This window comes from Pezoporus occidentalis, unplaced genomic scaffold (genome assembly GCF_034315485.1).
Source record: "Pezoporus occidentalis ecotype Australia unplaced genomic scaffold, CSIRO_AGI_Poc_V1 ctg53, whole genome shotgun sequence".
Taxonomy (NCBI): domain Eukaryota; kingdom Metazoa; phylum Chordata; class Aves; order Psittaciformes; family Psittacidae; genus Pezoporus; species Pezoporus occidentalis.
In genome coordinates, this window is record NW_026915866.1 from 4,224,546 (window position 1) to 4,251,115 (window position 26,570).

The 26,570-nt window shown below is 37.7% G+C and overlaps 1 protein-coding gene across 2 annotated transcripts in view; it reads left to right on the forward strand.

The window, feature by feature from the left end:
* GRID2 (glutamate ionotropic receptor delta type subunit 2) overlaps positions 1-26,570 on the forward strand; it is a 735,631-nt gene that overhangs the window by 435,557 nt on the left and 273,504 nt on the right. For both annotated transcript variants that reach the window (XM_062637614.1, XM_062637616.1), the window contains one exon: positions 8,265-8,470. In XM_062637614.1, the coding sequence (XP_062493598.1) occupies positions 8,265-8,470 (206 nt within the window). The remainder of the gene's footprint in view (positions 1-8,264; positions 8,471-26,570) is intronic.

Genomic DNA, 26,570 nt, shown 5'->3' on the forward strand with positions numbered 1-26,570 from the left:
TAAATACTAGGTAGTATCATAAATTGAAAAAGAAAATTTCTCTCTGAGAGTTCTAACAGGTCAAGAAAAGAGGAAGCACAGACGGGAAAAAGCTAGAAAATATTTATTACAGTATTTCTCAATCTTAGTTTATCAATGCAGCTTTTGTAGCTTATGTTCTTCACAGCATCAGTCCACTCATATTCCTGTTTCTTTAGTATAAACTTTTAATCAGCTGAAAACATTGTGGAGCAAAAGGACACACAGAGACCAATTTGTCTGAAGTAAGATTATAACACTCATAGTAACACTGGGTTTATTACCAGAATGTCTGCAAGGACAGAAGGTCCGCAAGTGCTCAGTTTGGCAGCACGTATACTAAATTGGAACAACACTTACTTCACTGTTCCTTGCCACCTCCTTGGAAGGGGGTATATAGCTCCTCATGCTTATGAAAACCAACAGGGAGCAGTGGTGATTGCAGGGAGAGTTGATGTATCATGCAGACAGAAGTATAGATTACTTGTTATTAAATAAAGGTATATATCTAGGCAGAAGTATAGAGCTCTGTTGTACAGTCGTATAGGATTTAAGTACAATTTTTCAAGTTTGGTGTGATTTTAAAGAGAGTAAATGCTGAAGGTAAACGGCACAGCATTCTAAATCATTATCATTGGAGGCACTAGGCAGGGAAAATTTATTTCTCTGCAAGAGGTTATTTTGCTCAAAGACAACTCCTAGAAACCTTTTGGAAATCCCTGTTGCAAACTATAGTAAAGAAGAAATTGAATGAAGACATGGAAAGCAGGTTACACAGTCAAAATTGTGTGATTATAGAATATATTGCCTTGTCAACCTTCACGAGTGAGGGGTAATCACAGTCTGACTCCCTTTCTATTTCCAAGAAGCTAAGGTAGCAGCTGATACTCTTAAGGGTTAGTTCTAGCTTCAATTTGATTTATCATTTTCATCCTTTGGGGTTTGTTTTTTTTTCCTTCTTTCCAGTTAAAAACAAGGAAGTCAAAGGAACAGTCGTGTGTCAATCACCAGTAAGGTTGGAAACTTAGTCCTGCATGATTTGAAAACTGTCTCCCCCAAACATTGATTCAGCTACTTGAGACAATCTGTATTGATTTTTCATATTTAAAGGGTAATCTCTAATAACTGACATACGGCATGAAACAAAAAGCTAATGTAAATGACAGTTGGATGATCCATTAAAATAAGGATTACATAGTTATTTCAGTAGTGCCACCATAGTTCATAGCAAACAAAATTAAAGTTACTTGGATTTATTATGGTTTGGAATAGAACAATGTAAAATATATTTTTCTTCCTTTTCTCAGTCGGATGATGTTAAGAAATTTGAGAAAATTTGTTTTCTCTCTCTCTTTTTTTTTTTATGTGTGAAATTTCAGAAAATTGCAAGCAAGGGATGTGAAAACCCATCATTCTTACCATCTACAAACTCAGTTTCCCCCAGGAAATGTCATCCCCACTCGTTAGGTTCCAGAAATTTTAATTATATGAAGATTTCATATATAATTAAACATTTGAGCTTGAATTTGCATGTAAGTTTGAACTCCTGCTATACTCTCTGAACCTAGATTTTCCAGCTGAAACAGTTCAGGTAACTGCTCCCTCTCAATTCCCACATGTTAATATGAAAGCTATGTAGATTTGGGTTTTTTTTTAATGTTTTTGTTTTGCTTTGGAGAATCACTGAATTACATATAAGCTGACTAATGAGAAGGAATCCCACTGCTGTGAAAGCAGTATGGACTGTTATTGAGTCATCGTGCTAAATTGTTGTTTTTCTCAGTGTCGATCTTAACAGTGTTAATAAATATCAACATGTGCGCAGGAATGCAAACACTTTGCTCAAGGCTTTAAACAGAGCACTGGCACTGTCAGAATCTGGCTGGAGCTGAGCATCTCCCTTGCGTACAGTGCATTTTCATAATTAACAATTGCTGTCATGTTAACCATTTCAGTGGCAAACAATGATAGGACAAGGGGTAATGGGTGCAAACTGGAACACAAGAGGTTCCACTTAAACTTGAGAAGAAACTTCTTCTCATTGAGGGTGACGGAACACTGGAACAGGCTGCCCAGGGAGGTTGTGGAGTCTCCTTCCCTGGAGACATTCAAAACCCGCCTGGACACATTCCTGTGTAACATTATCTAGGTGTTCCTGCTCTGGCAGGGGGATTGGACTAGATGATCTTTCAAGGTCCCTTCCAATCTCTAGCATACTGCGATACTGTGATACTGTGATTGTGTAAGGAAGAATCACTGTGCTAGACTTACAAAGCTTCCTTGATAAGAATTTGAACAGTGTCATTTGTTATACAATGGCTTTTCTCATCAACTGTGCAAATAAAGTGTTCTTTTGTATAAATCAGCCAGTGAATATTTATGACAGGTGCATTCACCTTTACTGCCGCAGCTGAATCATCTGGATACTGTGAGGAAAATGTTCGTGGATCTGAAATGGTATCAGATGGAGGATGAGCTAATGACTGTAAACCAGGTTTGAGATAATCAAAGTGCTGAGTAGAGTGCCTTGTAATTTAGATGAAATACAGTGATAGAGGTGGATGGATTAATTCGTTACTGCTGGTGAAGAGTGCCCTCTTTTTCTTCTTCTGGCCATAATGTGATTTGAAAATTTTTTAGAAACTTTGCATCTACTTCTAACTTTTAGATTTCTCATTTTTAATCAGAGTATAAGAGGTACCCAGCATGTGAGTTTATTTAAGATTTGCTGCTCTTTTTGTACAGGTTATAAAATCTGTATGTGTATATATATATATATATATACTGTTTTTTCTATATGACATGTCTGAACCCCAGCATATTTTGTTCTAGGCTATCCTGATCATTAGGCTTTCCCCAAGATGGATTTAGGGGACTTGCTCCCTCTGAATTTTTATATTCCTCTGCATAGAAACAGAGATGGCAAAGGAAAGTTAGGTTGGACCAGAGAGAAGAAATGCGAGGAAAATCTGATCCAGTGATCAAAAAGAAACCCTTGTGGAAGAACTACTTTTAGGGTTTTTTTATGCTAAGATGAGGGCATGGAAGTCATATATGCCAGTTAAAGACTTCGATGAAAAGAGAGCAAAGACATAATTTCTCCTGTAATCCAGTATTGAGGAAAGCTGCAGATTTTAAATCCTCCCAATCCGAAAATACTGGCTTCTTTTCCCTGCCACCTGACTGTGCATATTTTCTGCCGCACAGCTGCTGAGCTTTCCAGTAAATGGTGCAAATGTTTGTCTTAGGTGAGGTTTGAGTGTTGCTGCTGGGTTGGTCATTTAAGGAGATTTAGGTATAGGTCCTGTAGCCTGTGAAGGATGCTTGGGTCTGCCCTGAGTATGCTCGGCAGCAGCATTTAAGATACTTGTTTCTTGTGGTTTCTCCAATATTGAAAAGTTGCTTGATGAAAAGGCAGTGTGACTTTAGATGCTTGCATTTGATTTGACTTATACTTTATTTCCTAATTTCTTTCTTAGGTTAGTTCCATAATAACTAACACAGGAATGGTAAATTTGTAGTAAAGCTGGCACCTGACTCAGATCTCAGTTTGCCTAGTATTATGCTGAGTACCTGCATTTGAATGTATCAGTCGGGTCTTGAGACCTTAGAAGGCCTTGTGCTCACCCATGCAGGATGCTCTTTTCACGCACCTTAGCTGTGGCTGCAGCCAGTCTGATGCATCCAGTGTTGAGCCTTCTGTGCACCAGCAGTCTAGACCATAAAGCCTTCATACAGACCTCTGCCTTGTTGTGGCATAGTTATGTATGGGTAGTCAGGGAAGGTAATTTCCAACAAGATCTTTGATTTGCTTGCCTTGCCCTTTGTTTCTTACACTTTCCAAGCCAACTTCACAGTCACTTAAATCAGCCACAATTTTGGTTCAGAAGAGAATGTTTGTAATGTTTCTTTTAAATTTTCAGTCTGTTTTAGCCCTATAGCTGATGCTGAGTACCTGACTGCAGAATGGTATTATGTTCTTGTGCACACACGTGTAGAGTGAAAGTGATGGCTTTACAGTGAAAAAAAAAAAAGAAAACATAATACTAATCAGTAGTGACAGTGAGTTGGGAGGGGACTTTAGCAACTTTGGCTCTCGCATTGGTCTGTTCTATATGGTAACTTTGGCTTTCATCAGCAAGGAGTATAATTAATACTGGTGATAATGGGCAGCTCTTCTGTGTTTCTGGAAATGACTGTGACTCATCTGATTTAAATAGAAAATGGAAATGTGTCTTCTGGCTGGGCAGCAGGTTGGCGAGCAAATTCAGGGCGAGAAACACCTGTGTTCCAGACATGAACAGTCCTGTGTCTCCACAGCAGAGCCATCTGTGACACAGGTTGCTTGCCAGATTTTTCTGCAGAAGGAGTTTATCTATTAGAAAGATGATTCCACAGTGCACTGTGGATATGTGCCACTTTCAGACAATCCACACAGGAAAGATAATGCTGCCCATTCAGTGGCAGCATCTGTTCTTTGGCATACACTTTGAATATGATCATTGCTAGTGACTTGCTGCTGAAATATTGGAAGCACTATCATGATTTAAATAGCATTTAAATAGCAGAATGTTTTATATGTGCTCTCTGCTGGTTCATAGCAGCAGGTGAGCATTCCAATACCTCCATTCTTCTACTGGATAAGATGGGGTAGACATGAAGTATGCATTTATTCCTGCCCACAGCTTTGTGTTGTATCAGTGCCAAAGACAGAAGTAGTAAAAAAGTTTTATGAATGGTCTGATACCTTTTCCATTAGAATTGTGTCCATTTCCTAAAATTGTATTATACTGATACCATACTGTTGGTATCAGTGATAATAAATGCAGAACTATATAATGGTATCAGACCTCTGTCCCTTTTGCCCCTTCATTTAGTGAAGATTCAGTATCATTTTTGCATTGTTTATATTTGCAGATATTTGTGGAAAACAAAGCCATTTGATCCCATAATCTGTCTTCTAGGACAACAGAGATTATGCAGAATATCAAACAATAACGCCAGTCTGCTTATAAATTAAGGTCAAATGATCCTGTTTTGGAAGGTCACATAAAACTTGGGATTTTGACTCCAGTTGAACAGTTTTACCCAGGTTTTTTTTTCTATTTGTCTAGATGTTGAGTAACTGAGTAGTGAGCCTCAGGAACATTAGAATGAAGGGGTTAAAGTGGAAAGAAGTTATTTTATCATTTGCATAAATCTAAGCGTATTTGTAGCAGTTCAAATAATCTTGTTGGTATTTAAAGTGCCAAAAAAATCTAACATCTCTGATTAGACTGAATTTAATTTTCCTGATTTAGATATTAAATAGAAGCAGTAATTAGTATGTGATTCTCTTATGGAACTTTATTTTTAGGGTTAGCATGTATTTTATTCATGTTTAAACTATTCTTCAAGTGTTCAGTAATACTGGTATTTCAGCAGTGTCTGAAGAATGGGGTTGCAGTGCTGAGTGCCTAAAATATCTTAAATACCTAAAATACCATTTCTTTCCAGTTCATGGCATTTTAGAGCACTTAGATAACAGACCCAACTTTCTGATTGTCGCAGTCCAACTTCCAAGGCTAACCCTGTTGTTAGTTTTTGTTAACTGCTTGATTATAAGGTCTTACATGGTTATTTCTCTGTAATTTGAAGTATCTCAGTAATCTGGTGTTGGAGGAGGATGGCTGTCTAACACTCTCTAGTAAGTACATCTCTCCTGGGGAGACAGGAAGAGTGTTTTCTCTTCTGTGGAGACTGAACTTAGTTTTCCTTATGGAACTGTTTGTGCCTGGAAATCAGCTAATCAGAGTGTGAATGTCTAAGCCTCAGATCTTTTTGCTAGGACTTGTTGGACTTCTGTGAAACACAGAACTACCCAGATATCTTATTTTGCCTTAACCTGATGTCAAATGCTAAGATCACTGGTGTTTGTCAGAACCTTTAAACTTTCAGAGTATGTTGGGCCCCCCCAAATCCTCAAATGTGTAACTTCATAAAAAGAGTATTCATTGGGCTTGGAAAAGTGGAAAGCTTAAATTTAGCTCTGGTGCAGTTTTTCCAGCAAAGTTGGCAGAAAGATGTAACTCGGGTATTTTAATTATTTCCTCTGGTCTTAAAATGATCTTTAGCTCTCCTAAAAGCTGTTACCTGTCAGTGTACCCCCTGAGAAGGTCGATACTGCAATCCTGATAAAGTAAACAATAGCTACATGCTCCCCTGTTCTCTGTGGCTTGTCTTGGGGTTACCCTGAGCTGTTACCACAATGTACCAGTGCTGTGTCTCTTGTATCACCTGCAAAATAGACCACCCTAAGGGCTAGCCAGAAGCTCTTTCCTGGTAGAGTTTATGGCTATCATGTAATAGCTCTTCTAGGGCTTACAGTCTATTGTGCTTAAGCATTCCTCCAGTCTACTTTCAGTCTGATTTTCCAGATTTTGCTGTCCTCTCACATCATATACCAACTGCATCTAAGGTGTTTCCAGTAGTATGAACCCTTTTGAGGTTCTTCATTCCATGTTTATTCATTCTATATTAGGATTAAATAGAGCCTCCCTCCCCAAGTATAAGGGCAGGGAGTAGGAAAGATGATAGGTGAGAATAAAAGATCTCAGAGTAGCCAAGCCATTATGAATATCTAGTTGGAAGCTTTCTCAGATATAAGATGTTTCATGAAGAAAGATGCATGATCAGCTTGTGGCCTCAGATCTGACCATTCCCCTGGAAGGCAAGGGACTGGCAGGGCACCAAGGATGTAGGAAGGAAGCAGAGCAGGAACTGCAACCCCCCAGGGATGGGATTGACCACCACACACCTAGGAGAGACAAGATTTAGTATTCTAATGTGAAAAATACTTTTTGGGGGAGTTTTAACCACAAATGCCCCTAAACCCTGAGAAACCTTTCTTGCTAAAGAAATGTTTCTTGAGGAATTTCTTTCTGTAGTGGGTTACTGGTTTCCTTCTTCCCACTCCCTTCTACACACACACACCCCCCCCCCCCCCATAACTAGTGCCTGTGTCAGAGAGTGTCTGTTTTGTTGGCTCTAAGGCTGTATCTTGCTCCTGTAAATGAGATTGGATGGGTGTGTGGGAGGCTGGCATGCCAGCAGAGAAAGAAGGATGTCCTGCTGAATGACCCCTGGGAGAGCAGGTCTGAGCAAGTGCTGGGGAGAGGAGTCGTATCAGGGAACTGGTGACTTAGCTTCAGAGAAAACATTGAGAAGCTGCAGTGGTGTGTAGGGGTCAGACAGTGAGGACTTCCTGAGGTTGGAGGGATTTTCCTGAGGTCAAGGAGACCCTGCTCTGCCTTACAAAGTCATTGAATGATTTTAAATCTAAGCTTCCAGTTTGGGGTTTTAGATAAAGCCATTCAAAAAAGCAGCGTAAAAAAAAAAAACAAAAAAACAAAAACAGCTTTTTCTTTGCTCTTGTGGAATTCACTACTGGAAAAGGCCTTTCAAAGGGCCAGCATCACAGTGTAAGGATACCTAGCCATTTCAGTTTGGGGGACATCAAAGATATTACAAGCTGCGTGGTGAATACAGTATTTTGCTGATCAATTCTTCCAAGTTATTTTTAAAGAAGGATTTATTCAGAATTAGCCAGAAAGCTCTATTAGGGCAGTTTGATATGGAAGGATTTTTAAAATTCCACCAGCAGTGGCAGTACCACATGAGGCCAGGCAGTACCACTGCAACTATTCTATCTGGGTTTTGGTTTGGTTTTGAAGGAAATAAATAGCTGTGCAATTTAGAACAACATTAAGACTTTTGGGTAAGTGGACAGCCCCAAGCTTCACTCAGATACATTAAACTACATAATGTTGCATAAAATAATCTGCTTTCTACCTTTCTACCCCTCCAACAACCCTCGCTAGAAGGAAGCACTGTCATCATACAGTCACCATAACTTCACTGCTCATTATGGATTTTAACATGGAAGTCAGTCCTTTAAGAAAAATAAAGAACAAGCGTGGTGATTGAAAGAATGAATTAAGAAACATGCTAGAAACATTTGTAGGCTTGTTTTCTCGTGGTTCCTTTGCACAATAGCTGATGTGTGCCCATTATTTCTCCTCTTTTGGTGCTTTAAAAAATGTTGTGAACATAGCATAGGAGGAGCTCCAGTGAATGTTAAGTTAAAGCATAAAGGGGTCTGTCTACCTGACACTGAACCAAACACTTACATGAGATGAATTGAACAATTGTTTCTGTCTTTTTTCCACATACTAATTAACATCTTGTTTGGCTTTTGATTTGCCTAGATATCCGTGGAATACAAGAGTTTTTGGACAAAGTATCTCAACAGGGAATGGATGTAGCATTGCAGAAAGTAGAAAACAACATCAATAAAATGATCACGGGGCTCTTTGCCACTATGCGAATAGAAGAACTGAACCGCTACCGAGACACTCTGAGACGGGCTATTCTTATAATGAACCCCTCGACAGCCAAATCATTCATAACAGAGGTATGTGTTTATCACTGGTAACTTCTTGTTTTGATGACCAGGATTCCAGCTGTTTGTCAAAAGATTCAGTTTATTTGGCTTCATAAAAACAATCAAAAAAAACCCAACCAAACAAAAACTCCAACTAAGAATGTAAATATTTTCATTTCAAAGACCATCATGCAAGGCTGTGTTTTCATGCTCAACAGTGTGCACACTGAGTAGTATAGCTGCATTCTGCATGAGCAAAAGCATCTAGGAAACATGAAGCAGAATCAGCAGTCCAACTTCTGCTGAACCTTATTGATATTATATTGCTATTTCTTTGCTCATTGTGTCTCTCACTACAAAATCTTTAAAAATGACAATTTTATTATTATTTATATGAATATATGTCATATGTCTTTGTAGATAAAATGTGTCTACCCAATTGGCATTCCAATTTTTACTTAGATAATATTTGATAATGATCTATTATGTACCACTGAGTAGTGGAATTTATGAAGAGCTGGATCTGAATGAAGAACTTAAGACGATAGGCTTACAGTTGTGCTTATGTATTTAAACAAAAACTGCAAACAATATGGACAGATTTTTTAAATCCTCTTCAGGATTTAGTGACAGAAGACTTTCATATCACATTTGATTGCAACATGTCATTTTTTTATTAGTGGCATTGTTCTTTTTACACAGCACTGTGCTGTTTCTGTTATGGTTTTCAACATGTGTGTATACACTTCATCATCAACCAGTGGTTAAAAATGTATTTGTTTTCTGTTCCATAGAAATACACTTCATCTCTGCAGTAATTTTTCTTTGGATTTATTTGTAACTTGCATTACTTTTATGCTTTCCTATTGCCAAGGTCTTCAGAAATTGAGGCTTAAAAACTATGTTGCCTCAAGTGAATGTCTTTTAGGAACATTAGTTAATAGAGGGCTTTTTTGTTTCTTTTTGATATTTTTTTTCCTATTATTTATTTGGCAAGGGAGTCTGCTGTCCTTATTACACACTGTAGCTTGCTAATTCTGAGAAATGAGGGGTTGCAGCTCTAGCCAAATGTCTGCAGTGCATTCTAAGATATAAACAGTTTGTGGGCATGTTTTAGATTATTCTGCACTGTTTTCATCACCCAAGTCACAAGTGGTTTATTTTACCATAAGATACTTCACATTACAACCTCAGAGCAGCAGGGTTCACGGCTCTAACTACAATAACTTAAAGCACCAACTCCTGTTGTTCCTTAAGAAAAATGCTCTTTTAAAAAAAAAACAACACTTTATCATTTATTTTTACACATTCAAGCATAGTAACAAAGTCATTGTCATCTTTTGAAGTATGTTGTCAAGAAAGTAAATAGTTTCTTTCAGAACTGTCACTTTGGCATTAGCCACTCAAATCCTCTCTCCCCCCAGAAAAACACCAGCAAACCCTCCAGTTAATCCAAACCCACAATCCCTCTCCCCAGCTAAATATCCAAAACCCACACCCCCCCCCCAAAAAAAAACCAAAACAAACAAAACACTCTCAATGTTTCTCCTTTCCTGGAGTCTGTAAGACTGTAAGACTCCAGGAAAGGTCATTATCTTCTTTTGTGAGTGAGGCTCAAAGAGAGTGTCTAACATCAGTTACAGTTTTTGCCAGCATTTATTTGAAGCAAGATGTGTGACTAGTAAAGCTGACAGCAGGAACCTCTCAATAGAAAGAGCTACTCAAATAGGTATATGATTACTGCCTTACTATATTTCTGTTGGTGGTGTGGAATGAACTACTCAACTGCACTCAGTCAGTGTCTGTGCAAGGAGAAACTTGCTGGGATAGCTTTGCCACGGGATATTAAAAATTGTTGTTTTGCAGTTGAACCAGCAGCTGTACTTTATAGATAAACAAGTTATAAAGCCTATGGACTGACAATGGGTTAAGATATTCCAAAACAGCTCAAGTGTAGACATGCTTATTCCAAAGACTGTGCCTTGTGCATTGTTAGTTTAACTTGGAAATTCAGTTTAGATAGATTTAGATGATAGATTTAGAAGAAGTTTATAAGAAGCAGCTGCTTACGTAGACAAGCTCTTGGGTTTTTTGTGGCCTTTCTGCCCAGGAGATGCTTTTGGCTGTCGAGTTGGATTCAGCTGTCGGTGTCTTTCCCCAGACCTCACATGGTCTTTGCTGCTTTGGTCGCTCTTAGATGGCTGATGTGGCTGAACCCCCTCATTGTTTAGCTGAGAAGAGGGTTTATTCACTCTGCAACAGCTGTAGTAAGCATAGGCTTGATTACTATGCAAGTAACAACTTTTCCAGAGTAAATAGTCAGATACTGGCCTGTGTAAATAGGCAGTCTGTAAATTTGAGATTCCTTGCAGTAGAATTTATCTCTGCTCTGACTCTGAAATTCTTATTTTAAAGTAAGAATACTGGGTTTAATTTAATAGTGTTTTTTAAGTAGCATCTCTTTTTTATGTTAGATCATTTCTTTCTTTCCAGCTTTTGCATCTCTAGAGCTCGCAGAGATGAGATCTATACTTATATACTCAAGAAAATGGGGATTAAGATGTAAATACACTGTTCTGGCTGTAGAGATAAAACCCACCTTCTCTTTAACCATTATGTATTAATTTACCCTCTGTAGAGTGTTGAAAGGCAGGAAGAATTGAGAGCAGGTATCACAGCATCTCTCCTCACTGACTATAGGATTAATGTAAAGTGAGAGACAGGATCCAGCCAAATTCCCTGATGTCCTTCATTGCTTTGAGCTGGGGATGAAGGGGCAAAAGGGGAAAGCTCTGCTGAAATAGTGACATTTAGTGGGAGTAAGGAGTGTGGATGTATGGAGATGGAGGAGATTGGGACCTCTTCCCAGATCAGTTTGTGGCAGCATCTGGGAAAATGTTTTGCCAGGAATATATCGGTGGTTTGTGATTTTTTTTATTATTTTATTTTATTTTTTTTTCAGTAGGTTGAGATCTTTCTGTACCCTCAAATAATCACCCAGGTCCCACAGATGAAGCAAAATATTCCCACTGAAACCTTTGTGATTACTGAAAAGCACTTTGGAGTCAACCATCTTGCACAAAAATTGCTATGCTGTCTGACAGCACTGGTGACTGGTGTGAACAGTATGCCACTTGTGTTTTTGGTTTGGGGTGGGTTTTTTTTTTGCACATGTTCTTTTGATCTCTGGTGAACTTGCAGGATATGAAGACAAATAGAGAAAAAGGAATAGGATGTCCTTGCCAGCTCAGCACTGGAGCAAAAATCCAGGGTCAAGTGACAGAATACAAAAGTATTAAAATTCACCTGGTGCTTTAGCAAAAGAGCAGGGACCCTTTTGTCCAAGAAAGTCTCTATAACCTTGTTAGTCTTGTCAGAAAGGCATCTCAAAACACTAGAAAAGGTTTAGGAAAGGGCAGAGAGAAACCACCTCTGTGCTCAGACTGCCTTGCAAAGCAAGGATTTCTAAAGCTAAGGGTGAGAAGGCTGGGTAGTAAGAGGAACAGGCCAGCCAGGAAACTCAGGTTGCAGCAGAGATTCTGGGGACAGCAAAATGACTTAGAGAAGCAAGACTTTAGGAAGCAAGACAGGTATTCTCACTTGGGTCAGTATGCTGTCAGGACATCTCTGTTTACAACTTTATTTCTGTTTAGCTAAGGAAACTACCTTATGAGCTATGTGCAGAAATATGAATGTGATGTTTTGTGCAAAGACTGCAGGAGCAGATAACAAGACGACAAGGGATGCTGAAGCTGATTCAGTTTCTTAGATACAGAGGAAAATAATGTTGATTAGCAGAACACTGTACACATTGAAAATCCAGTAAGCTGTGGACAGAAGAGCTTTAGCATCAGCCAGGGGTTTTGCTGGAGTTTTGACAGGCAAGCTCTGTAAGGCCTTGGTCTAGGTGCTGGAGACAGTGCCACCTGCAGCTGTCAGTTCTTCCCCTTAACAGAGGGATTCCCACGCCAGCAGCAAGCTTGGCAGATGTGACTGTACACCTTGATGCCCCTTGCTAAAGTCCTTGGTTCTGTTGCAGGGGCAGTGACCTCTTAAAGAAAGGGGTGAGAACACTTTTTAACTGCAGCACCAAGATTCAGCAGCTTGTCAGGCAGAAATTTCAGAGCATTGGCAATGTATATAACCATCAAAGGTGTTGTGAGGACTTGAAAATTTCAAGCCATCAATGCAGTGGGCATTGTCAGTTCCCAGACTGGAGAGAGTGCTGCACACTATATGTTTGTGTAATTAAAAAATATTAATTTTTAATTATTCCAAAGGCTTCATTCTGCAATCAGCTTGAAACTGCTGAGCCCCATAATGTCAGGACTTCATGCGTGCAAGTGACTATGCTAGAGATATTGGCAATGTTTACTGTTAAACAGGTACTTAAAATTAAGCTACCATGCATCACAGAGCTAGGTTATAATTATTTAAAATGTATTAAAATTCAACGAAACTAGCAGCTGCCAAATCTGAGAGTTTTAGCAATAAGTCCGGCGTGTTGACCTCTGTGTATGCAGACATGCTTATTGTACCAACCTGTATAGGTGCCATTTTATTTGTCTATATTAATTTTCAAAGAAAATTAAAATCATGTAGCTTTTAGGCATTAGTGAGAACTGCTGCACATGATTCTGGTGAATTGAAATGTTTGGGTTTTTTTCTAACCCAGGCTGATGTGGGACCGTACTAAAATAGGTTACCTTGAATGAAGAGAAGCTACACTACTGCTTCATGAATAAAAGAACTCTTTATAAATTAAATATTAAAATGTACAGGGAAAATAGAATGAAGAATGCAAATGAAGTACTGAGGAGTTCTTGCAATGTAGTGGGCAAGTGAAAAAGAGAAGGTGAATGTTTTAGGAGCAAATGTAATTTAAAAATGCCTTATGTTATTGAACCTTCACCATGTTTTTTCTAATGGTTACCATGAATAGAATGTGGAGTAAGACTTATTCTGTGCTATAAGATTATTCGTGGTGGCACATGTCCTGGTATTTATTATATTTTATCACTATTTCTCTATTGAAAATAACAGGTCATTTTAAACCTAAGTATTTGAAAAAGTATGTATTTTTTTTCTTTTTCATAAAGTGACATGGTTATTATTTTACCAGATTTTAGCTTTAGATGTGATCATGCAGCAAATCACAGATTGTGACAGGGATTTGCTTTAGTGTTACATAGCACTCCACACAGGCTTATTTTGTTAAACAACTTATTTGCTGTGAATTAGGAAAGTGTACTCAACTTCTTCTCCACAAGGTTTATTCAGCCTTTGTGTGTCCAGAGTTCATGGAAGCTCAGTCTTTTTTACTTGTTGTTTGTTTTGTTATACCTTATTCTATGACACTGTGCTCATTGGGTTTTAAATGTATCCTAAGGAATGTTACGCTGACATTTAACTGTTTTGTTCTTCTCTTTTTATTAATAAAGAAAGTTTAGTTTTAGTTAAAAGCATGATCTACAGACATCTATAGACGTGTATATATAAACATGTGTACACATGTGAATGCAGCTGAGAATAGGAGTTAGGAATCCAATGCACCTGGGTGCTACTTCCACTGAAACCTATAGCAAAAATTCTGTAGTTTCCACTAGAACTAGATGGTTTTTGTTTAGTGGTTTTTGTTCAGATGTGAACAGGTAACATACATAGAGAGGTGGAAGACTCCAGATAGATACCAAGTCCATATAACTATCCCTAGATAAAAGGTAGAGCCTTTGTATAGTGCATATGAGATAAATAGTAACATTATTTTGTGTACATCCATATGTTTCCTGCAAAAGTAAAAGCATATTCATCTACCATCTAAAACCCACCCTGGTTTTTATGTTTTTTTTTTTTAATGAGCTGTACTACCTGAAGGGTTTCTTCTTCTCAAGCAACTTGGAGATAGAGCAAGAAAGAATTTGTCAATTGAATTCAGCAGTGATGAACTGATCCAGTGATAGACTGGAAAAGCTACCACAGGTCTCATAGTAAGCATGCTGTATATCCCATTAGATGACTTGATGACTTAGCACATTTGTATGTACATCATAATTTTCTGGGCACTGCTGAATATGGCAGTGGCTGGTAGTTAGTTGATGCTAATAGTAATGGAAAATGTAATTTTTCCATTATGCAGATATTAATTATTATTTCCCTCAGAGATTTTCAGCATTTTCTTTGTAAAAATTTATTTGTGATCTCTGGGAATTTCTAAACAATCCTATTTACATAAAATGCAAGTCTGAAGTCTCTAAAGGCGAGAGTTGTTCAAGCAGTTTTCTTTGATAGAAGTGAGGAAGGTGAAGGATCAGCAACAGCCATATGAACTTGCTTAATGCTATTTTTACCTCCTTTGCCTGTCATCATACCTATATATATTGGTTATATTGGGATTTATGTAGGAGAGCTGGTCTTCAGAGGCTAAAAACAAATCTTGCACTGTTTATGACCGTTTGCTCCTTTGTCTTTCTTATAAGTAAGCTGAATGCTCTGATCTTTAAGGTTGTCTTTCTCACCAATTGTTTTTTTGAAAAGCGTCTGAGCTTTTTAGACCTGCACACTCCTGTAGACCATACTTGCTTTTTCCATAGCTGGAATAAATCCCATTTGGCATACTCCACTGTTATTTGTTGTTGTTAATGATAATATATATAATGAAATATATTTTCTTTTTTTTTGTCTTTCTCCAACCTTAAAAACAGAATTTATAGCTGCAAACTGAGCTAGAGGCTTAAAAGGCTTTACTTCATAGGATCTTCCAAATCTCTAGTAAAGGGATGCTCAGAAAACTTGTTCAGAATGCTGAACAAGTTGAAACTTTGAGCTTTAAATGTAGCAAAAGAGTCTTTTTGAGTTCTTTCAAGCTGCAAGAATTGAAGCGGGGTCTTGGAGGACTCTAGATTCTACCTTTCAGAAAAAAAAATCTGAGAAAGTTCTTGAATTTACCAGTTAGTCAAATTCCCTGACTTTTTATGCTCTTGCAGCCATGAGTGTAGGCCATCCAGCTGATGGCTGAACGATTGGATGTGAAAATTCATGCAGTTTTCCTACGCTTGATGAATGGTGTGATGGTATCAATTCTATATGCACTCACTTACCATAGGGTACAAGTGTGAAGATAAAGCATTTTAGTTACAGAAAAAATGAAAGTGGAAAGTAAGTCTCACTGGTGAAATAAATCAGCTTCAAAGGGATTTGTATCAAATGTGTCATTACTGTGTCTGTAGCCTAAAGCAATCCTTTTGGTTCCTGTATTTTCAGGGAAGTATCAGTAGGAGAGTGAAATCCAGGTTCACAATGTAGTGTTTGGGTTCTTGGGGCAAAATACTGTGCTTGCTGTTGCTAGGGTAGTTTATTTTAGTATCTAAAATTAAGAGGAAACATAATGGGAAATCTGTCCCAACACAGAGGGTCGAGAGCTAAAAGAACAGGGACTGGTGGCCATCTGCATGTCCTATGCACTGTTATGAATTTTGGAACTAGGGTTGTACCTTGCTGTTCCTGAAAAGCAAGGTTGTGTATTAGTAGTCAGGAGCTCAGGTGGGACATTTGTGTTGGCTGCATATTGGTTTTGTCTTTTAATTAAGGTTTTACAATATCAGCAGCTGAGGAGAAGCAGGATATGGGCATGCTCATCTTGCAATACGCTTGCAGTGTGAAAAGTGAGACAAATGCCTGCATGATGTTACAAGCCTGGTGGTAGCAATATACCCTGCGGCTCTTACCATGACTGTCTGTGATTTTACATCCTTTACTATGGTGCTGATAGTCTGAGACCCTTATTGAACTTTGAGTCCAAAGCCAATATGAACTGGAGCATTTGTGTGGTCTACAACATAAGAAAGTCACAGCATATCCCTGCATTTTTCTTCTTTCTGGATTTTCTTCATTTTGGCTTCATGGTGTCTAGGCATTTACTATAAATGGATATTCACATTATGCTGGTTTCTAGCCTATGCCGGAGGGTAGAACAGTTGTGAGATGTGAATCAGTTCTACCTCTGTTGTCAACAGCAAAAGCTGTAGTGTGTTATTTTGTTTTGACCAGTACTCTAGATTTCTTCTCTTCTTCAAATTTTGGAGCTACCTAGTGAGCTTTTAAGTATCCTCTTCTATCCTTAATTCTCTTTCTATCGCAATCTGTAACTTGGAATGCAGCAGATTAAGGCTTCTAAGTGCAACTCTTTAGTTTCACTACATTTTTATACAAAATTTATTACAAATATTTATGAAAATTATAGTTAAGTTGTTAGTGTGTTTATCTGAGACAAGAGGAGCTTTAGTGATTAAGTACCGAGTAGATATATTATGTGCTTTATGAGAATGTCATAATATTTGCTGTTGTGCAGACAGTTGTTGGATTATGCTTTCCTATACATTTCTTTCTGCTGCTCGTGGCTTTTAACAGCACAGTCATTGGCATTCTTTTCTTTGGGATCTTGCTGGGTATGCTCTTTTCTGGACTAAAACAAATAACTGAGGGGCTGGCCTCCCATGATCTTTAGAGATTTAATAATTCTTTTCTTCTTCTATTTGTGTTGGTTATTCTTAGTCCTGATTGCTTAAATTGCTATCAAAGTTAATTATATTCCCCTGTTATACCAGCTATTTGAATTGGATCTGATACTCTTGGTTATTGTTTATTCTTCCTCCCTGCATTTATAGCTTCACTATAAACACCTCTGTTGTGTTCCTCTTGAGAGACAAATGTCTTCCCATACAGAGCAAATTGCTTCAACCAGCCAAACAGAATTAAAAAGAAAAAAACACATTAATGAAACAAAGCTATCATATACACATTAGTAGAGACAGTACTGTATTAAAGTGCATATTTTCTACTGGACTCAGGGTGGCTGATTCATATAGTTGTTACAAAAAGTCCACTCCGAACATCTGCAAAACTAATATGCAATTGACTGCCACAGAGTAAGTGTCTTCTTGAAGTAAAATGACAGCTAGAGAGGATTAACTTAAAGGGGAGATAAGATCTGACAAAACTGTTTCTAATCCAATTCTTCCTCCAAAGTCATGTTGCCTAATTGGCAGAACTGTTCTGCCTCCTTCCTTCACACCAGTAAATAAATAGACGTATAGCCAGTGCATTAGCTTACCTACGTTTCCCTAAAATAGAACCGATTTCCTAGCTAACATGAAAATCCAGTGTTGAATGTTTCTAATCGTGAAGCACAATTAACTGAATCCTAATCAATATATGAATTGTTTTGCCCATCTGTTAGAATGAAATGAGGAGAACTAATAGTTGTTATTTCTTCTATTTTAAAAACATTCCCTGTGGCACTGATGAATCTCCCTTATTAGTTTGCTCAAAAGAAAAATAGAACTTTATACCCTATCACCCCTTCCATAATGTTTGTTGGGAGTTTGCTTATGAAATTTAGCTGAGCAGTCTCTGCTTTTCTTCTTGTTTCAGTATGTGTGTTGTAGTTTTATTCTGGCTGTAATGTTTGTTGCCATGCATGCTTCAGTAATCTTCATGTCAACTTAAATTCTTCTTTAAAAATTTGGTCAACAAAATTGGAAAATTATCTGCAAAAATATTAACAGCACTTCAATAAAAATGCTTAGTATACCATTAGAGAAAATTGCTGTAACGCTGGGTACCTCAAGATTCACCTTGCTTTTGTGGACACTTCATAATCAGCAGTCAGATTTTTGAAGACTCTTGTGAGACAATTTATTCTATTTTAGAAGTACTTAGCAGACAGAAGCTGACTTTGTAGTCTCCACAGAGATTAAGGAGTTGCAGACTGCAGCAAGTTGGGTGATGTGGTCTAGGGTGAGGTGTCCCTTCCATGGCAGGGGGGTTGGAACTAGATGATCTTAAGGTCCTTTCCAGCTGTAACTATTCTATGATTCAGTGATTCTGTGATATCAGGGGCTGATTTTAGCTTTAGGCATTATTTGTTTCTTATCTCCCTACATAATTTTTCCCTAGTTAGGACTTTTAGTACTTACCTTATTTATAAATGGTTTCAAAGGATTTTATTTTTTTTTTATTGTCCTGGATGCTCTGATTTCAAATGGAAAATTAATTAATGGCTATGACTAATCTCAAAATTTCCATGAATGAAAATAACAGCTGCTTCTGCTGATTGTGAGAATGGATGTAAAAAGTCTTGCTTTGATTTTGAAAAGACATGTTATCTACTGGTTGCCTATGTCGTCCATTCTAAAACCTCATCTTTTAATAAGAGTCCTAAGCTATCTTGGTAGGGTTCACTCATTTTATCTCTACTTACAAGTGACAAGGCAGTCTGTGGTGCTAAAGCTGGTTGCTGAAGGGTTGGGCTAGATGATTGTTAAAGGTCCCTTCTAACCCAAACCATTCTGTGATTCTACAATTTTCTGAAACAAAAACTGAAAATTGATACCATACTCCATAGTGTTAGGGTTTCTTGAAATGTAATCTTGAGAATCACATGAGATTTGCTTGGGAAGGAAGTCAACATTTATCTTAAGGTAGATAAAATTTTTATCTTACAGAATTTCCTGTATTTCAGAGGAAATAAAGAATGAGAAGCAATAGGAGTTTATGCTGTCAGCACAATTTAAGAAGCAGTGGCTGGACATGAAAACACAAGGACAAATTAAAAAAGGAAAGGGAAATTTGATGATGCTAGTGGCCTACTTTGTTTAAAAGGGGAACAAAGGCTGTTTTGTTTGGTCTTTTGTGTTTTATCTGTCTTATGAGCCAGCATTCCTGTTCAGTTAGATGGACACAAATTCAGAATAGATTAAATGAAGAAATACATTTTTGCAAGCTTTCTTTAGGAAATCAGTAAATAAAACATCCTTAAAGAGTGCTTTGCATGAGGCATTCATTTAGTTATAAAGACACCAGGGGCACCTTTTGACTCCTTCTGAGGTATTTGGAGACAGGCCACAAGAAGGGCCTTCAGGCAGAGCCAGCTTGCTTTAGCTTAGGGAAGTAAATTGACTCTCATTATGTGGCTGGACATTTCTCTGTGGGATTATAATGGAAAAAGGTCTCGTAAGTTATTGCATCTCTTGTTCACCATTTTGCATTGAGAAGAAATGAGATATGCTGAGAGGAAGTAGGTGAAGGGAAAGGGAAGTGGATGATTCAAGCTTTCTCCAGTTTCAGTCAACCAATGATGAAAGCAGCTTCTTACAAGCTTTAATTTAAACAGAGAGTTTCAAAAGTAACATACTTGGCACTTTCAGATGCTCTGAGGAATGAAAGCTTTTCATGTGTGATCTCCCTAAAACACAGCTCATGTTTGAATTGCCCGGATGTGTACGAACAAAGAGAGATAATGCGTCCTTGCACTTCAGAGGTAGGTATGTTTTTCATAAATAAATACTGGATACTGAAATTTTCCATTCTCGGGAGAGAGGAGCTGTTGGGTCTGCAAAATTCCTGTTTCAATGAGAACCCTGCAGCTGGGGCCTATGGCATCTCCAGCATCCCCAGGTGATAGCATGGTAGAGACATTCTTCATGAAAGCCCCAGGGTATTTTGTGTCAGAACTCTTCCAGGTGCTTTGATGTTCTGTCAAAAGCAAAATATAACTTTGTCTCTCTAGCTGTTGAAATTTGTCTGAGCTCTTCACACCTGAGCTGTACAGTAGCTCCTAGTCCCCTTCAGAGTGTGATTCCATTTGTCAGTCAGTGACCATAAAGCATTCTGTGGTTTATAAAATATTTGAGTAATTTTTGCCTTCTCAATGAAGGTCTGTTTCTATGAATGCTCTGCTGGTTTGGTCTCAGACAGGTAGTTTGGAGGGTAGGTGGTATATGCTCAGCACTTCATCAGTGTGATTATCTCTCAGATTCTAAATTGGGCAGCTTTGAAGAACCAGTGTATGATAACCATCAGCCAGGTTTGAACTGTGCACCTTAGAGGTAAGAGCATGAGCTAGTATTGGAAAAGCCAAGTCACAGGTCTGTGCATATTCTGCAGATCAGCACAGAAATGTACCTGCAAAATATAGGTGGTTAAAATGTATGCCTAAAATGTGTAAATTACACCACACTTCATACCCTCTGTTAAATATTTGGCACATCCTCATGATAGCACTGTAAATGTGAATCTGATTTGTGCTGTTATTTTTTATTTATTTTAAATTAATAATTATGAAATAAGACTGTTTTGTTTATATTCTATTTCACAGATATTTGTCTAACACATACACAGCCAAAAAGTATGCTCATATTGCACAAATCATGCCAGCAGTATACTGCTGTTGGAATCAATATTTAAGGAATAAAGCTTGCAGTTTCTGTTCAGTAAATAAGTTAAATGTTGGAAAAACTTCAATGACTTCAAGAGCTCAGATCCTGACTGAGGCCAGCTACAAGGTTTTTTCCACCAAAAAATTTCAAGTTTCCTATGGTCTGTGGTTCCAAGATAGACATACTACCTGAGAGCCTAGGCTCTGAAATCTCTTTCATAGAATTTCAAAACTGGGGTTTCATTTCAAGCTGGAATAAACCCAGATTTTCAAATATCTATATCCTCTGCAGAGTTATGTGACCTTTTTTTGTGCTGCTCTTCTCCTGACTAGCTTTTAAATTTACTTCCAAGACGAGTGCTTTACATTTCAGCCTGGCATATTATGCTCATGGGTCTTTCATTATAAGGAGAGCATTACTGTCTTTGCTGTTAAGGCATCCGTGTTAGGGCATCCATATTGCCAACTGCTAATGTTGGCTGAAAGTACTTTTTCGTTGTCTAGTTCATCAGTCTCTATTTTGATCTTGTTTAGGTAGTGGCTTCCAGCCTGCCATTACTAAGGATGCTAATTAGTATTGCAAGAGTGAATCCAAGCAGACTGTCAAGCCAGTGTTCAAAGAGGACGCAGAAAACCAAGCACTGTCTTAAAGCTAGCTGATAGACTTATGCATGCTAAAGTGTGCAGCTGGAGTGTGCAGCTACCACACACAAATTGAATGAGGGAAAAGACAGAACAGGGTGAGAGATCCCATAATGTACTTTCACTTTCCCATTCCAGCTGTCTGGTCACACCTCAAGTGCAGAAAAAGACAAACCGCTCAGACTAAAAGGACAAAACCCCTACCTTTGCCGTTGCCTATGTGCCTGAACCACCGCATGAAACTTGGTGGACCACATCAAGTACTGCTGACAGATCCAAAAATCAGTATTTTCATCTGACTTCTGTTCATTATCAGAGGAAAATGATATTAATATCTGATTTCTTACAGCTATGCTGCCACAAGCAACATTATTTATAATATACATAGGTATATATACTAATAGTAGAGAAGTTAAGTGAAAGAACTATTAATGAAATACAGGGTCAGTTCTGATAACTTACAGGTGCTTTTATTTGTGCTTTATTTTTTTTTAAATCTCATGTCAGACATAAGATTTATTTTCAGAAAACAGTATTAACATATTAAATTAACTGAATTTTTATTGGAATCCAAATTTAATCTTAATCTCAAATAGTTGTTTCTGTTCACTATCCTCATTATATAAAGCAGCCAAATCAGAGGCTTACAAATATATTGTCTGTCTCTGTCAGTGCAGTGTTGTTCCCTGAGGTATCAATGCTAAAAATACGTGTATACTCAAAGTTTTTTGATACTTCTAATGTATGTTACAAAAAAATAAGGAAAAAAGGTGTGTCTCAATTGCATAGGCTTGCCTTTGGGAGAAGAACAGAGGCATAGAATTACCCTGGGAGAAATTGTTGAAGCTGCTTTCAGTTTTGGCAAATGCTTTGACTGGATTTTAAAATAAATTTCACAGCATTAAATTTGTTGAGTTCAAATATACATGTACATAGTAAGAGTGAGAAATACAATTTTAAGCCTGGTACAAATGTGCATCCCGTCACAGGACTGGGAGGTAATATTGCTTGATATGAAAAGCTACTTTTCTGATTGAGGCACTCTGTTGCAGAAAGATTTGAGAAAGTGAAGAGTTTATGAAGGGTAAAGAAAACTAATGGTTGTTGAGGATCAGTAAAAGTGAATAGATTCAAAATAAACATATTTCCATAGTTTGCTTTCATTCTGAACACTTTAATACAATTAATATAGTTTTCACTTGGACGCATTTTATTCTTTCAGCTGCTCTTTTGTATATATTTGCTTCTTTTTAAGGTAAGTCTCACTATAGTGAATTTTCCCTTTACCACAATATATTATGAAATTCTTTTAATGTTTAACCTGATAAATCTTCCACTGAGCAAGATATTCAAGATGCCCCATACATCAATTGTGACTTAAAATTAGATGTATCGCTTCATCCTTCTTGCCTTGTTGACCTTCCAAGATTTGCATGGAAATGTACATATAACATGGCCATATCTGACTCCTTTTGTATATCAATTTTAGGGAAGACTTTTGCCACCTCCTACTCTTAGGAATACAGTTTGTCTGTCTTTAACTGTGGAATCATTTTCAGCCTCTTACTCTTAAGTGATTACTGTTTGATTTCACATTGCTTTGGATAGATAGATCCTTCTGCACATGCCTGCCTTCTCTCCCATTGTCACTAGTGCCCATAAGGACCACAGCCAACAGCTTGCTCGCTTTGTGGTGTCCACTGCATACTGTCAGAGGGAAAGTCAGCATACAACTTCCATTTATTTTGACAATAAAATTTTCCATATCTTGCCCCTTGTGATTATACGACATCCTGCTTTTCATGGGGTTACTGAGTCAGATCCTCCTTTGTGCGATGACCTGGTGGTGTTCGTAGTCTCATTTGTAGTGTTTGCTGGTATTTTTACTTTGCCAGGATTTAATGTACTGATGACTTCGGATGCCCTTCTTCCTTAGGAGCACACAGCTTGGTAGGGTGGAAACATAACTGTTTTATGATGTCCCTGAAAACTTTATCAATATTCTACTTTGTCTTTTTGAATTTATCCAGTTCAGTCAATCTGACCTCAAGACAGAGTGTTTGGGATTTGAAGATGATGAGCTGTCTGCCTTCTGCACACATTTCTTGCTTGCCCGAGGCAATCATATCTGCTGCACTCAGTAAGACTAAACTGGGACTTCTAGATTCTAGTTGCTTGAAGATTTTTGGTTTTCTTTGTTTTATCAACCTATCAAATTTGTTTTCATATTCCTCAAGAGTCATGGTAGAGAACTGTGTAACCTCTGCACAGCTCATAGTTCTACTTCCAGTGCAGCCTACTTCTCCTTTACTATGTTGACTTGAATTCATTCTGCTGTTTGCTTAGTCCTGCACCTCTACTTGCTAAGGTTTTCCCTTCTTGTCCTGGTGGGTTTTGCTGTTTTGATTTAATTTTCTATGATATGCAAACATACCAGATTTTCAGCAAGGAGAATTCATCACTTTTGCTAGAAAATGCAGCACTTGGTGAAAGTTTATTCTGAGGCAGAAGACAGTTCACGAACTTAAGACATAGGGAGTATTAGAAGATGTTTTTCACAAGAGCATATTTCTCACTAAAGCATGCCTGTGCAAATAAATATAATTCTTCTACTTTTCCGCAATTAATGTGTTTCTCACAAAATGTGTCACTGATTCCTTTTGTATGACTTTTAACTGAATTTCCTGATGGTGTTTATTTGTCCAAGGAGCTCATATCTCACATGATAACTGTAGGGTGGATTTGTTTGGTACAAGCCACTGCTGTTACTATATTTTGTTCAAAATGCACAGATTGATCCTTCCATCACATTTCTGTGCATTCTGCACATGGATGTTTAATTTTTTTCTACATTAGTGATAGGTATTATTTTTTCCATGCTCTTAATTTCCTATAAAGTTCTCAATTTATTAATGGTAATAAAGGTATAAATATGTATTCACATCATCCCTTCAGCACATGGTAATTTTAAAATATGAAAAACCTTACTAAGAATTTAATGGTAATAGTTATTAATTGACAGAATTTATCAAAATCAGTAAGTCCTTGTCTCTCAAATGTAATTATTATGGTGAGTTTTATCAAATAGTTTTTAGTAACCCAAAATTTCATCCTATGGATGACTCCAACAGTATGGATGCTGGTGATTTGCTATTGGACATAATTATTTCCTGCCATTTTCTCTATGTATGTAATGTCCGGAAAATTTAGGATGTGGTCTGTATTGGTGACTCACAGTTTTACCCTCTCCCTGGATCTTTGTCCAACTTAAATACATCTGCTGTCTTTCAGACATCTGTTCAATGTCTAATCACCCAAACTTGAGCGAGTTTTAATGTTTATTTGTTTAATCATTCTGGGCAAGCTGTTACCTTCTCATCTGTCCGTTATGGCTCGATTTTGCCCTTTCTCAGGATCTTCACATCTGTCTCGTGTTTAACCATAGCTACTTCTGTCTAGAAAGTAACTTTGAATGCAGACTTTCTCAGTAGAAGGTGCACAGGTACGGCATGTACCTTGCAATTGCTCTTTCTTTTGATAAATACAATCAAACCCAGCTTGAAGCTATTCAAAGTACTGATGAAAGGTTATTTTTCCAGCTTGTTGCTCTAATCATCCACCTGTTCTTGGGCCTGCCTTCTTAGTGGTGTAGAACACAAAGCTTTTACTTTTTCTCAGAGCTTTTTTTGAAGTATTGAATGTTGCCTTTTGTATTTTAGATGGTGTTCAGGTGTCAGCTCTTGTTTGCTTTGCCCATCTATTGTTCATTGCTTTCTTTCTCAGTGATCTTGCTTCTGCAGTGACTTTCCCTTGCACATGGAAAGAGCACACTACTAATGCATACTAAACCAATTCACTATCCTGCTTCAAATCTTTCCTACGTACTTTTTGTCACCTCGCCTATGATTAACTTGACAATATAAAGGCAGCTGTTATGTTGAGACAGCTGCGTACTGTAGTGACTAATATTCCCTTGCTTCTTTGAACTCCTCATCCACCTGTCTACTTATCTGCCTGTCTACTACATAACCTACCTAGCTTGTTTTTACACTTCAGATGCTAACTTTCAGAAGGCAGGTTCTCTCTCTTGTCTTTCTGCATATGCCCAGATGGGCTTTGACCTGTGGGACTTCCTTGTGCAATGTGCAGTGCTATTAAGAATGTACTTGTGCTGAGGGCCCATACTAACCTAATTTCCTGACTGCTGTGGTCCTACCTCTTCTCTGTCCCTAATTGCATATTGCAGCTCCTTTGTGCCAACTCTCACTAGTTAGATTTTTTGCATAGTTGTTCCAAAGTGCTATGATTCTGTGATTCTAACTCAGCAGATAATTATCCACTTTTTTGGTAAGGTGGCTACAATGTTACTTTCTATTAACAGTCTTCAAATAGATGAAAAGCCTCTTTTTTTTTTTACTGCTTCTGTTCCACCAATTAAAGCTTGAAATGTGAAGGGTGTTTCCTACTGCTGTCATAAAGCCATGAAATAATAAGAATATTTAATGTAGCTATAGTATGAATTGGTTGGTACAAAAAATTATTAACGTGTATGTAGAATTCACAAACTAAATTGTTCTGAAAACCCTGGAAATAAAATAGATGGTGAAAAACCATCTCAGGTACACAAAATATGACAAACACCCTTATATTTAGAAGTGAAAGGAAATGTCAATAAAACTAGCAGATTAAATTCTTATACTGTTGTGAAGAATTAGATTTCATTTCCCATATTTAATGCATTCAGATATTTTGTAACATGAAGACTACTACTTGAAAGAGCTGAGTAATACTGAATGCAGAAGAACATGCAGTTGTAGTGACTGCACCATGCAATTTGCATCTTTTCTGATTTACTAAGGTTTTGGTCATTGACACTTATCTGGTACCTGACCGGTTCATAATTACTCGTCTTCCAGTAGCATACTCTGACAACTCTGATACCTCTGGGGTGGGATTTTAGCTACAGAAGATGCTGTATGTTAAAATTTTATGTGCAATATTTGTAGACTAGTCCTGCTGAGTGCCTACTTGTATTAGGGACTGTAAAAGCATAGGGGGGATAAAATTCTTCTGCTTTAAGACTTAGTTCAATACTTCAATCTAAATCATAGTTTGCTTTATTTGTACACATCAGAGCATTATATATGGATATGAACTGCTATTCAGTGTTCATGTTCTAATTTAATTTCTTGAGCTGTTTTACAGCCATAGCCACAGAGGTGCAGAATTATTGTCTAAATCTTCCCTCCATCCATTGTGATTACTGAAAGGAAA